This window comes from Papilio polytes, unplaced genomic scaffold (assembly GCF_000836215.1).
Source record: "Papilio polytes unplaced genomic scaffold, Ppol_1.0 DF820889.1, whole genome shotgun sequence".
Lineage (NCBI taxonomy): Eukaryota > Metazoa > Arthropoda > Insecta > Lepidoptera > Papilionidae > Papilio > Papilio polytes.
In genome coordinates this window covers 293273-306636 of record NW_013528315.1, presented here as the reverse complement: position 1 = coordinate 306636, position 13364 = coordinate 293273, and the positions used below count along the sequence as shown (strand labels likewise).

At 35.1% G+C, this 13364-nt stretch overlaps 1 protein-coding gene across 1 annotated transcript in view; it reads left to right on the top strand.

Moving 5' to 3' along the window:
- Positions 1 to 13364, top strand: part of LOC106110068 (protein furry) — a 94929-nt gene that overhangs the window by 59116 nt on the left and 22449 nt on the right. Inside the window, 4 exon segments of the mRNA XM_013291754.1 lie at positions 2907 to 3028; positions 6737 to 6871; positions 7747 to 7938; positions 8713 to 8804. Coding sequence (XP_013147208.1) covers positions 2907 to 3028; positions 6737 to 6871; positions 7747 to 7938; positions 8713 to 8804 — 541 coding nt within the window.

Sequence of the window (13364 nt, the reverse complement as noted above, 5' to 3'; positions counted from 1 at the left end):
AGTTTAGCCGTGTTATAATTTATATAATAATAAAAAAGTAATTAAACACAAAATAATGAGAAACGTAACTAATGAAATGAAAAAAAAAGAAATATTTAAAATTAGCCTTGCAATGCTGACTGGATTGGGTCCTCGCTCAGCTATAAATGCTGGATGGATAAAAGAAGAGGAAGACCGAAGAAAGTATGGATGGATTGCGTAAAAGAGGATATGCTTAAGAAAGGAGTGGTTTCAGATATGACGGCTGATAGAGATGTATGGAAGAACAGCACATACTGTGCCGACCCATCCATAAGGGATAAGGGCAAGTTGATGATGATAGGCTATTGAGCCATGATATAAAAGCAAGCAAAAGATATAAAAGCGTTGACATATGTTATGTACGCTAAAATAGAATTGAAAGACTGTCTAAGTTTTATATAATAAGGCCCGATGTGTTTGCCATTATTTATTTTTATTTGGTCCTTTTTTCCATAGAGAGGGATGATAAATGTTGGTTAAAAAAGAAAATACCCACAGTCGATTCTTAAATCTTTGTAAATTAATTCAATAAGTAGTACTGAAGGTTCTCCGAACAAGGGAAATTAAAAAAAAAAACAAAGTTAATCTCTACTAATTGGACAAAACATTTTTCGTAACAAACAGGAAAAAAGGCGTTCTAGTAAATTATCAAACCTATTATTGTTACCTCGAAAGTACCATATTATCGTATGAATAACTAAATTAGTTGCCATACTTTTTAAACAGTTGGTGAGAAAATAATCACGTGCTGTAATAACAACTACTCCAGTGAACGCCTACCTTGTTTCGATACATTGGTACACGATTAACACAGGTAGAGCCCGCTTTAACATCTTCGTACTGTATGGCCGGCTCGCCCGGTGAAATACCACGACCACACAGAAAACAGGCGTGTAGTGGAAGCATTTCCGCGTTTCGTCTGATGAATGTGGTACCGGACGCCCAGTTTTAGTCCCTTTCCCTATCCACCCTCTTCTTAAGAGGAAAGAATGGGAAGGAAAAGTGACTTAATGATGACTCCTAATTTTTTTACATTAAGTGTACTTGTTTAGGATAGAAGCGAGCAAATAAACAAAGCCCATATATTTTGGTGTCTAATGAGTGTCTGTAACGAGTCCCTAATTCCAATCAATTGTTGACAGATCGCTACAATGTGAGATCAATTAAGTCAACAATAAGCACAGCGAGAGGTCGGCGCGTTGTTATCTATTTCCCTCTTATTTTACGGCACAAAATATTACATTTCATATCTTGAAAAGCAAGTAATTCGGAAACTGCGTTTGCTCTACATAAATGTATTTATTTATGCCATAAATGATCCGAAAACTTGTAACCTTTACCCTTTTTTTATTAAAAATAAATTGAATGGAACTGAAGCTACTTTACAATCCCTCTTTTTTTATTTTTAAAAGGAATTAGTGAATATTTGATTTGTTATTGTATCAATATTATTTCAATTATTTAAATGTTTAAATAGACCAACCTTTAACATTTTGGTCATACGGTGATTAGTTCACTTTATCCACTTGCCCTTATGTACAGTATGTGCTGCTCTTCCATACATCTCTATCAGCCGTCATATCTGTATCCACTCCTTTCTTAAGCATATCCTCTTTAACACAATCCATCCATACTTTCTGCGGTCTCCCTCTACCTTTGTAACCATCCACATAAAATCTTAACACTTTCTGGTTTATGTCCCCATTGTTTCGTCGCATAACATGTCCATACCACGCTAACCTATTGCTGCTTAATTTCTCCACCACTGGTGCTACTTTCAAACTTCCTCTAATGTACAAATTCTTAACTTTATCCATTTTTGTCACACCACACCTCCATCTTAAAATACGCATCTCAGCCACATGCATCATCCGCAACTTTGGTGGCCCAACATTCAGATCCATACAATACGACAGGTAGCCGAAATATAATATTCCGTACATTCCGTACATACGAGTATTGTGCCGTACATTCTAATTACATCCTGTAATTAATCGATATCAAATTGATTATATCGCAAATGATATGTCAGTCACAGAGTCGTGTCGAAGACGAATATAATAACTATGTTCGCACCTAAGTGAAGTCTTTGATAACAATAAATTTATGATAGAGTGCGGTAGTTAAGTGCATCAAAATATCCTTTTCAATTTAATAGCAAAAAATCTTATCAAAAAATTTTATCAACTTAGATACTAAATTACAACCTTAAATGTTAATTATAACACGCTCTTAATACGATAGTGCCCAGTGTGACCTACGACTAATTTAATAAATCTACTGAACTAGTATAGAGGAAAAGTCGTGAGATTTTGGTTTTAATGTTCTGGTAACATATAATATATATTTTTTTTCTTCAAAACACTTCGTCGAATTAAGAGTTAAAGGTATCTTAAGACACTCACAGTTATTTATAAATAAATCTCCTGTAAAGTATTTGGTACATTTAAAGTTCTTACGTTTAGTTTCTGTTATTGGGGTGTACTATTGTTTGTCTGTGAGTAGTTTCTTGCCCTTTGCGGGAGAGGCCAACGTCCAATAGCCTAATGTTTAGCAGCGGAAATACTGTTTGAACATCACCGAAATATCTTTAACTAAGCCCCGTTCGGTCTGAACCGCAATATAGTAGCAGTAGAAATGTTGCTAGTATGGAACCCAGGAACAGTATATTAGGGTTGGTTAGTACCGATAGCAAAAAGCTAAACTAAATATTGAATTTTTTCCAAGCTCTATTTTGAATTTACTTTAGAAATTTGATATTGAATTTCCATTAATTCATTCACATCATTTATGTTTATTTTCGTTGCGATATTGTCGAAAAACTTTATGCTTGCTGTACCCGAATCCAGTTTCCAATTTACTTATTCCATAGTGTAAGTTCTAAGGTATCTTTACTATCCAACAGTATTACGCGTCGGAGGGCGGTCGCAGCGTGCGGCGAGAGGGCCTCGGCTCCGTGGAAGCCACTGAAATGGTCCTCAATAATTTATTTTACATCACTGCAAAGGTATGTTTACATTTATAGATTGATTTCATAGTTCAAGAAACATGGTGCATGTTTTACAATTTTATAGTTTTAATGTTGTATGAGGTTTGAGCACTTGTTTTTTTTAACACCACATATTCCTAAAAATCAAAATTTACATCCGATAACGACAACTTGCAGCGCGTTTTCACAGGTACTAGTCTAGCGGCGTAAAATGTTTTCAATAGACAAAGATGTAGATTTTGAATTATCGTCTAATCATAGCGTTGTGGTACAACCTTGGTTTACAACGTAATAGGCGAATACAATCAACAGCATTTCGGCTGACAAATTTTCGGAGTAACATAATTATTAAGTGCACAATGGTACACACACACCTATATGCCTCTGCAATCTGCAACTGATAACAAACGTGATTTTCCTGATAGATCATTTTCAAACGTGTATCGAGAGAATGTTATACTCGAATGCAAATATAATTTACACAATTCAAACTAATATTTGTGCGTTGGTTACGCTTCAACTGAAATTCGTTGCTGCATTATGAATACCATGGATTTATGTAAGTCCACGTTAACATGCGAGTGAATTGAAATTCTTTTTGCTGCTCAATTATTATTGAAAACGACGATACGGAACTTATGTCCGGGACGGGTATTCAAACCCGTCTTGCATGTAAAGAGTGCTCCAAAGAGGATATGGGAAATTGAATTATATAATACCTTCTTCCATTCCTTAAAATGATCATTTAAATTCAAATATCCCATTATCCATACATTTAGATTTACTACGAATTTTATCTTGGCAAATATTAAATTCAGTCTTTGGTATAATATGCGTATTATACGTATATTATCGAACACACTCCAATGAAATGAATATTTTTGTAGTCGCCGTGTTTACCATTGCCGATGATTAGTAAGAGCATCATGATGGGTCGACATCCACCCATTGTTAGACGTGAACCCTTCTTAACGCTCGGTGCGTCCACCCCTCTTCATAATCCGCACGGTCAAGGTCAGAACCTTCACAACGCCATCGATTAATTTGAAAGACAGGCGGGGTACTTTCCTTTCCTTTCTATACGGCAAAATAAAAAAATCAAGGGTAGCGTCAATATTTTTGGGTAACTAAAGTGTGTAGTTACAACACCAAATTGAAGTCACGTTTCTTTTCATAAATCCGCAAATATATGATTGCTATAAATATCGTTACCTGATTTAAAAGTCTAACATCTCGTGAAACTACTCTGAAAGTAACATTTTTAATCACCATGATTTTCAAACTACAGTTTCGATTAAAATTTAAATTGGTTTACATTTTTCACCGAACCGTAGCGTTCCGGTTTATTTATCCGTATTTGTGTTCAAATATCACAACCCTTCCGACTGAGATGCTATTTACTCGAAATCAATTAACCGTTGGCTAGTCTGTGTTTCTGATTGCCTTATGTCAATGTCAATGAAACATGCAAGCCTCGCGTAAATTGAAAAAATAAAATTGCAAACCGTATCGAGGGTTGGGTTGAGTTGCTGTCACTGTTTGTATCCTAACATACGTTAGCCGCAGGGATCGTTCTGTAACTCGTGTTAAACTAAATGAATCGTTCACTGTTAATTATACAGAGTCAGCAAAACTGACAGCGAAATTTTCAATTTTAAAAACATTTCATCAATAAAATTAAACCGTACGATAGTCAGGTTTTCACGTACTACAAAGCAATAACAACGAATTTCACCTATCATTAGACTTGTATGAGAAAATGTCTGTTGTTGCTCTAATATTATCGCATATAATTTAACTAATCATATTTTAAAAATTTCACCAAATACGCTCGCACTAAGAGATGCAGTAAACTGTCACGAAGAATAAACGCGTTTTAAAATTTAAACGTGTTTAATTAACGATGTCATTGAAAAAATTGTTATTTATAAAGCAGATGGTCAAAGACAGCTTAGTAAGTAATTACTTAGAGACAAGGTTAGGGTGTAACAGCGCAAGCGGGGTATTTACTTTCACCTAAGAGCTATTAATCGTTGCCGCAACCTTCATATGGGAACGTTAACATATTCGCTTAGAAGCTTTTATTTACCGCTCCCATAGGAGTAGCATGGCCTGTGTAACTAACTAGTGTACTTCATAACAATCTTTACGAGGCTACATATTGAATGTTGCGCATAAACTTACTCTGAAAAGATTTCAAATGCAAGTGTTCAAATGCAAATGCAAGTGCAAGTAGTGTTTTAGTTTTCTATTGCCAAGTAATTTGACAACAAAAATAAGTTATTTTAAATTTTGCAAAACAACAATATAGGATGTTGAGATTTCTCTGAAATACAGATCGTTCCGTGTATGCATTGGAATGATAGTATTTATTTAAGCTGGGACAGAAATTGCTAATTGGTCCGGCGTGTCTTCGCCATGTAGAAACTAGAAACAGGTTGTTAGCGGTGCAGACGAGTTTAGTTTCTAGTATTTGCCTCACTTCAATACGGGTTGCAGAGATATTGTTCAATCTTGCCAATTAACAGAATATGTGACCGCACGGAAGTTCCCTCGTTCCGGCGAATTTCTATTGATATAATAATTTGTGGGTACAAACTAAACTGCAAAGGGAGACTGAACTGAATAGTCTTATTGTAATTTTGTGTGTTTGTATTGGTATTAATTAGGGGATTAAGCTGTTTTGACCGATGTGAATTTTCAATAAACGAACGGAGGGAGATATAATGAGTGCCTTTTGCGATTACTGTCAACCCTCTGAACTCATATTCAAGGTTGCGTCACAAGGGGTAAGCTGTAAGGGCAGGGCAGGGCGGGGAACGTCGCGCCCTACTTTCTGCCTCTTCACTGTCATGTGCCACAACAACTTTTTTATAAAATAATGCAGCAATTTATATTGACTTTGTTTATTTGTATCTTAAGAAACAGAAATTTTGTTTAACTCGAAAGAAAGTTATGAAATATCCCGCTTTTAAGACGATGGGGTACTTTAAAATGGCAAGCATAGGTTTTTTTTTATTAAAGACTTTATAATACAAGATTGATTCTATTATTTTATTAAATTTAAGTGGTAAACATTTTATTTTAAGTGTTACACTATAATTGGGTATAGTACTTTCAATAGCCGTCCACCGATCGATCGAGCCTGTACTTACTTCAACTAAATCTGGTTGCTATGGAGACAACTAATAGAGTTGTGGTGACGTCATCTTACTAATACGTTGCACAGTCTTCGCCCTTTGTAGTGAACATAGATTGGATCGAGTTACAGTTGTAGTTATTACGTGTTCAGTCCTCTCCATTTGTAATTAGTGTTCCCATAATGCTAGTCACACACGAAGCCGTAACAGTAAGGCCGTAGGTACACTGCGAAAGAACAATACTGCTGTTTGCCCTCGTGTGTACCGATCGTAATATAGGGATGACTACAGTAGGGTAGGGAGATAAATAAGCTGTCGCATGTTTTGCGCATTTAATTATGACTGAAGTAGTTTTAATATTGTCTGATTTGTTAGTCTGAGTTGAAGTATTAAGCAACTTTGTTTTTAATTATCGTGGAAGTTTAATTACTATGTTTTGTAACTTATGGATATAGAACAGTTTTCTTTTTTTTTTCATTTTGACATGACATGACACGTGTTTCATTTTGCAGTTCATTATTATTTTGATGGCAAATCACAAAAGGTGGATATTTTTGTATGCATAATTGTTAAATTGTTCACGCAGTTCTCGGACAATCATCCAAAGGAGATTGAAGAGCTTTGGTCGACTCTTTGCGCGTGCTGGCCCAACAACCTGAAAGTCATTATACGATACCTTATTATCGTATCAGGGATGGCTCCCAACGAACTCCTGCCATATGTAAGTATACTACAAGAATTAACCATTCATTTTATTATATGTTTTTGAAAAAAATTGTCTTTGTCTAAGTTTAAATAATACGATACTACAATACAAATTAAATGTACATCTACCTGCAAATTAAATCCATGTATGTAATAATTAATAAATGTTACATAATACTGGAGGACGTGCACAAAGCTCGTAATGGTCTGTCAGTCGGCAGTGATAGTAATTCAATACTGTTGTCTGTTAATGTCGTCTGTCTGGATTCATCCTCCATGGCTCTATCCCGCTCCCTCCGGGTACTGTCTCTGTCCACCCCCTTACTGGACATTGTCCTTTACTTCAACAATATCATATGTCGCTGACAAATGCTCTCGTAGCCCCTTAGTGATAAATGATTAATTTATGAAACGATTAAATTATTAATTTAAAACTTGCTCCTTTATCCTAAGAAGCAATTATGATAAAATTTACAAATCGTCCTAATTGGACTTAATAATCGGCTTTGTTACAATAAAACTTCTTTTCAGAGAGAGCTAGGAAAATTATCTTATACAAATACAGGATAAACAAATTATCCTGTAAAATAATTCTCGCTTATTTAGTGGAAATAAAGGCGGTAAGATATAATCAATACACAGTTGCCGGGCCACGGTTGCGATGGGTTTTGAATTACAAATTTTGTATCCAAGCGAATTAACAAAAGCCTTGACCTTTCTTTAAGAAACCTTTGATTTAATGAGACACAAAAATGAACAATAAAATTTATTTGAGTTAAAATTCGTTACCATCAACCAATACGTTTCTTAAATGTTTCATATAAATTAATGCGGTGGTAAGATAACTGACTGTCGGTAAATATTTAATTTTATTGTTTTGAATTCTGTTAGGCGAAGCGGGTGGTGTTGTACTTAGCTCGGTCTAGACCCGAGCGCCTTCTCGACGAGATGATGACGGAGCTCCAGACGGTGGAGACCCTCAACTGCCTCATCGAACGCACTGAGACCCCGCCCTTCTACAGGCTCACCTCGATGCGCAAGGCTACATCTGGACACAGCGACGGCCCCGGCACAGGATCACAAGTAATATATTATGCTCATGTTACATTAATTAAGCCCAACAATCTGGATTGCAATTGGAAAAGGATGATCAACAATAGAAATGGCTATATGTGTTTCAGTTCGTGTTTACTTTTTTACCCGCGTCCGGCGTTGGACTCGATCGCTGAATTGAAATAATGTAAACAAGGTCTTACTCTACTGCTATCTACATTGTTACCCTTGTATCGACGGAACTTTGAGATAAATTTGCTTGTAATCGCTGCATTCAATTTGAGTTGCTGTTGAAAACGCTTTGATAAAATTTCTCGAAAAAGTTTGAACTAAATGATAGCTTAATTGAACATTAGGCTACTCTGAGTGTAGCAAGGAGTACATGTTTTATAAAAGACCATTGCTGGCGAATTAAAAAAATTGTACGATTTTAATACTAAAATAAAAGTTTTTTCCAACGATTTTATAACGCGATATGTAAAATGCAATTGAATTTTACTTTTCCCTTTTCCTCCTAATAAATGAAATAATGTTGAGGAAAACTAAATAACAAAATTTTACAAACCCGACAAATAATTTTATGTTCGACGTTACGTTTAAAATTGTGGAACAATACGCCACTCCTGTAACATTTCTAACTCAAAAGCTTACAGTTTGACTACAGCACAACTTTACAGAGCAAAAATTATTAACGTGTAGCATACAATTTTACATTAATTTTATAACGTTATACGTTTAATAAACCACTCAAAGTTTCATGTTGAAAGTACAAAGTTTTCCATTAAATAGGATTTTTTCCACTAGGATGCCACAGGTCGCACGGGTGAATTGGCTCCGATAGAAAAAGGCACAATCCATACGAAGCGGCACAGCGGCGAAGATCCAGCTAAATCTTGGTATGTATTTACTTAAACCATTACTACACTTAGCGCGCACATTCGCCAAGCGACGGAATGTTATAACAAGGCGTTTCGTATCGCACACAGCTAGCAGCAACGCAACAGCAAGTGTTCTGTTACAATTTTTTTGGTTAAAATGAAGTGGTTTTAGCAACTTATTGTCCCGATCCAAGTGTAACCTTGAATTTATACTGCGAACAAAAAAAATGGTCATCCCTTTTTCTTGTATAAATTGAGGTTACAATATGCTAAAACTGTTTTGCTGCGCGCTTAATTTTTTTTTTGTGTAAATAATCGCTCTGCCAATGTTTGACATTTAGCCAAACATCATGTTTGCTTGTTATTAGTGTTTACTATTTGCATCGCATAAAACCCCTCTTAAAGCACCCTATGTTGTATCAACTCCATCAAATTTGCACTTACTGCAATTTTGTGTTGACCCCTTAACGATTTCCCCTCCATTTTTAATTAAAACCTCGTATAATAAATGACAAGCCTTTAAGGCATAATATACATACTGTGCTTGCAAATAAAATTTCTGTTTTTTGATCTCTAAATATCTGTAGAACGTAGTCTGCCAAGTACTTAATCCTACTTATTTTAATCTTCTTAGTAACAACAGAAATGTTGATATCAATTTATTCGAATGTATTTGTTCTAATGTTATTCGTTTTACGGAAAATGTGATATTACAAGCTTCGAGGAATAATAAATAATTTGTATACATTGTTGCCAAGCGGCTTATGGGAAATTTCCTAATGTCTTTTATTTACGTGATAAAATTCAATATAGTTGGATATCGAAAGTAAAACGATATTTTCTACCCCAACTTTTAAGTAGTAATAAACATCGACGTGCGCTTTCACTGAAGGGTATTAAATGTACAAGTGTTTGTGTAATTGCGTTTTAGTCTGTTACATTTATGATGGTTGTTTCTGACAATATCTAGACCCCCGCAGCCGTCGGCGATGCTGTCCGTTCGACTGGACGCATGAAGGGCGATCACGAGCAAGGGTTAAATTCAATGAAACAAAAGTTATACGATTAAAGACCATAACCACCTCACGTACAGTTCTTTATTGTTCAACACTTGAACCGTTTGCGTTTTATTATTTGCTAGCTGTTGCCCGCGGCTTCTTATTCTTTTAATATTTCCTAGAATTCTGTATTAGAGATTCCACCAATATTAAATATCTAAAGTTCTTATTCCCAAAACAATTATAAGACTTCGCTATAGTAAACGAAAATACATTTCATGTTCTGGGTAAAGTTTTTTAAATAGAAATGTAACTTTGTACGTTTTTTTTTTTTCAACATCGTAAGAGTACGAGTACGTTTGCACGTGCAAAGGGCATAATATTTCTCAAACATCGTCCGTGGTTATTCAACATGACAGGTAAAACGCTCTGCAAAGTTGACTTTGGCGAGGACCATCGCTACGGCAACGTCTACCCTGAAATGGTTGCTACTCGTTAAACCATTAAACTAATATTGTATAATTTAATCACAATAAAGTCGTCACACAAATAACTTAGTCTTGGTATCAGAAGAACTCGTTGACATCAAAACATGTAAAGGAGTAACAAACGAGGAAGTGAATCAATCAATTCTATGTAGATATACTCGTAATAAGCAATTCAGAACTATAAATCTCTAAACGTGGAGTGGAATAAAGAGCTTATTCGCAATTAGACTGTCAAAGGCATATGACGTGCATGCATAGAGCGAAACAAATTGGGACTCTACATCCCCAATTATTTGAATTTTATAGCTCCCGTAAGCGCACTTTTATCGACTTAAGTCATTTGTTGCTATGAAACCTATCCCTCTTATGTTGATAGGAGATTATTAGTATTTTACGACATTTTAAAACTATGTTCTCGTACAATGATATTCAAAGAGGCAAGAGTAACTAAAAATACAAGAAAACATCTGCTTCACATTATTCGAGAATTTATAGAGGAAACAATCTGAGTGCAACATCACATGTTTATTTTCAGAACAATGTTAGAATCACCTTTACAGTAGTACCAAGACCATCTAAGGTGAGACTGAGAAAATCCCTATTCACTGCAAAGAGATCTGTTCCCTTTGAGACCTTTAAGTAGAACTCGCTGGAATCAATAAAAAAATGCTGTCTGTCTTCCTTTTCTAGATCATTTTTTGTACTTTTATAAAGTAAGTCGCGTTCGAAGCTTTGGCATTTTTAATTAAAATAAAGTGAAGTGAAACTGGTAATTGACGCTTAATTACATTTTAAAAATGGTTGTTAATTAAAAGATCCCGACATTCTGTTCCTCCGGATGACATGCTGATGAAGAATACGATTCTATTTACACGTCGGTTATCGAAATTGATTCAGCCCTTAAGGCTACAAATGTTCACAATATCTATAAACATACATCCCCGTGTAAAACATTACCGTCCTATCAATGCACAATAATTGGTTGACAAAGGATGTTCCGTGCAAATATTAAATTGATCTATGATCGCTCTTAATAATAAAATACTGTATCATGTTATGTGATCCAGGCACTTTGTCGGTGAATGCAATCAGACGTCGCGACCACGTCTGAAATTAATTTCACAAAGTTCTCGAACGTAAACGTACGTACGACATATTTTAACTTCACAAGCGGAACCCGTTCGTTTGCTGGATTTTAATTCAATTACCGGCGGTATTGTAAATACGTTTCCGAACACTTTGCAGTACAACTCGATTTTATGCCAGACGTACGTGAAACTAACGCGAGGGATTTCATGGTAGAACTAGCTTCGGATGTTAATGGAACAAAGCAGGAAATTTCGTGTACCTCCGGTCCTTTTGACGCATTCCGAATAGAAGCGGTGCTGCGAAATATACAACTTTTAACACGAGGTTGTCGCGCTATTTCATCTACGTTTAAAGAGGGGTTCGTCGTATATTGTGAAACAAAGAACAACTGCGCCATAGTCGATATATTATCTTCTTGATTGATTAAAGTAAAGAAGGCCATTTTTATCTGTTCTTGTTGTTTTCTATTTATTGATTTTAAAATATGTTTAAGCAATACGATATTCCAGGTTACGCCACTTAAAAACATTTTCTTTCAATGACTCTACAGCCAGAGAAGATATACAACCTTGCGAAAATATTGTAAGTCTTATGTCTACTAGTTCTTAGTTGAAAATGGTTCTATATTAAATTGTTTAAACTATCGTCAGACATTATCTTAAGCGAAAGTTAAAGACGGCTCAACTCACGTTTTATCCTCCGGTGACGGCGCCATTGGTTTTATGTTCTTTTCAAGTATTAACTATAACAGAACATTTGGTGGTGATTCACACATTTTTTTCAATTATTCGAAAAATTTCATATTGAGCTATACTTGAACTGTAATATGATTTTTTTTTACTTATGATGTTCATATTTCAAAATGTATTCATATTTCTCAGAACAAAAAGTTAACAAGAGATTAATTTTATATAAAACGTAGTACCAGTTGAAGAGGCTTTCTGACTTCGATGAAAATATTTTATGTTTGCTTTACAATATTATGATCTCTGAGAAAAATGAAATGTGAAGCACTTTACAAGAAAATCCTTTAGATTACAAATACAAATACATGCCTATTCAAAGTACATATTTTCAATCTTAAGTACCATTTACCTGTACCTACCAATCGTATCAAGTACATATTAAGAAACGATTGTATACGCACGAAACTTATCAAGAATACTAAAAAAAATCAAAGTACGAGGACACTAAGCTCCGGCTAAGGGAATTTTGCAATTTGCAAACGAGACGGGATTATTCTCCGATTAGTTCGAACGATGGGTGAACGACCTATCCGTCTCGATATTTAGAGACGCGGAAAAAAGTAAAGACACCAATGAATAAAAATCTACTTCTTCTTCTAATTTTCTGACAACTGTTAATTATCTTACTAATATTATAAATGCGAAAGTTTAGATGGATGGATGGATGGATGTTTGTTTGTTAGCGTTTGTAGCCTAAACCGCTGAACGGATCTCCATGAAATTTGGCACAGGTTTAGGGTATAGTCTGAAAGAACACATAGGCTACTTTATATCCCGGGATGAGTTACGGTTCCCGTGGGATTCATTAATTTAGTTTTTTAATGTTTACTCAATCATTCTGCAACGGTTCAACATATCTTATTGAAATTTGGCACAGATATAAAACAAAGTCTGGAGTACATATGGGATAAGCTTCATCCCCGAGAAATGTCCGGTTCCCGAGGGATACGTAGCTTTTTGTAATTTATATAGTTATCATGTATTCTTATATACTTAGAATAAATTAAAGATATTCGAAGTCATCGTAGATATATTCATAGATGTATGTTGATACACATATTTTCCAATAGTATAGTTGTAAAATAAAAGGTGCACACGACATTGCAAACAGCGTGTACTTATTTCTTCACCATTAAAGTAAATAATGCACTTGACAACATGTCACAGATATTTTTTGCACTCGTAACAACTTTGTCAAAGCTTTTTACAGTCAATAGATAGCATTTGACTGTATTTCACTATCGATAATTTAGCGAT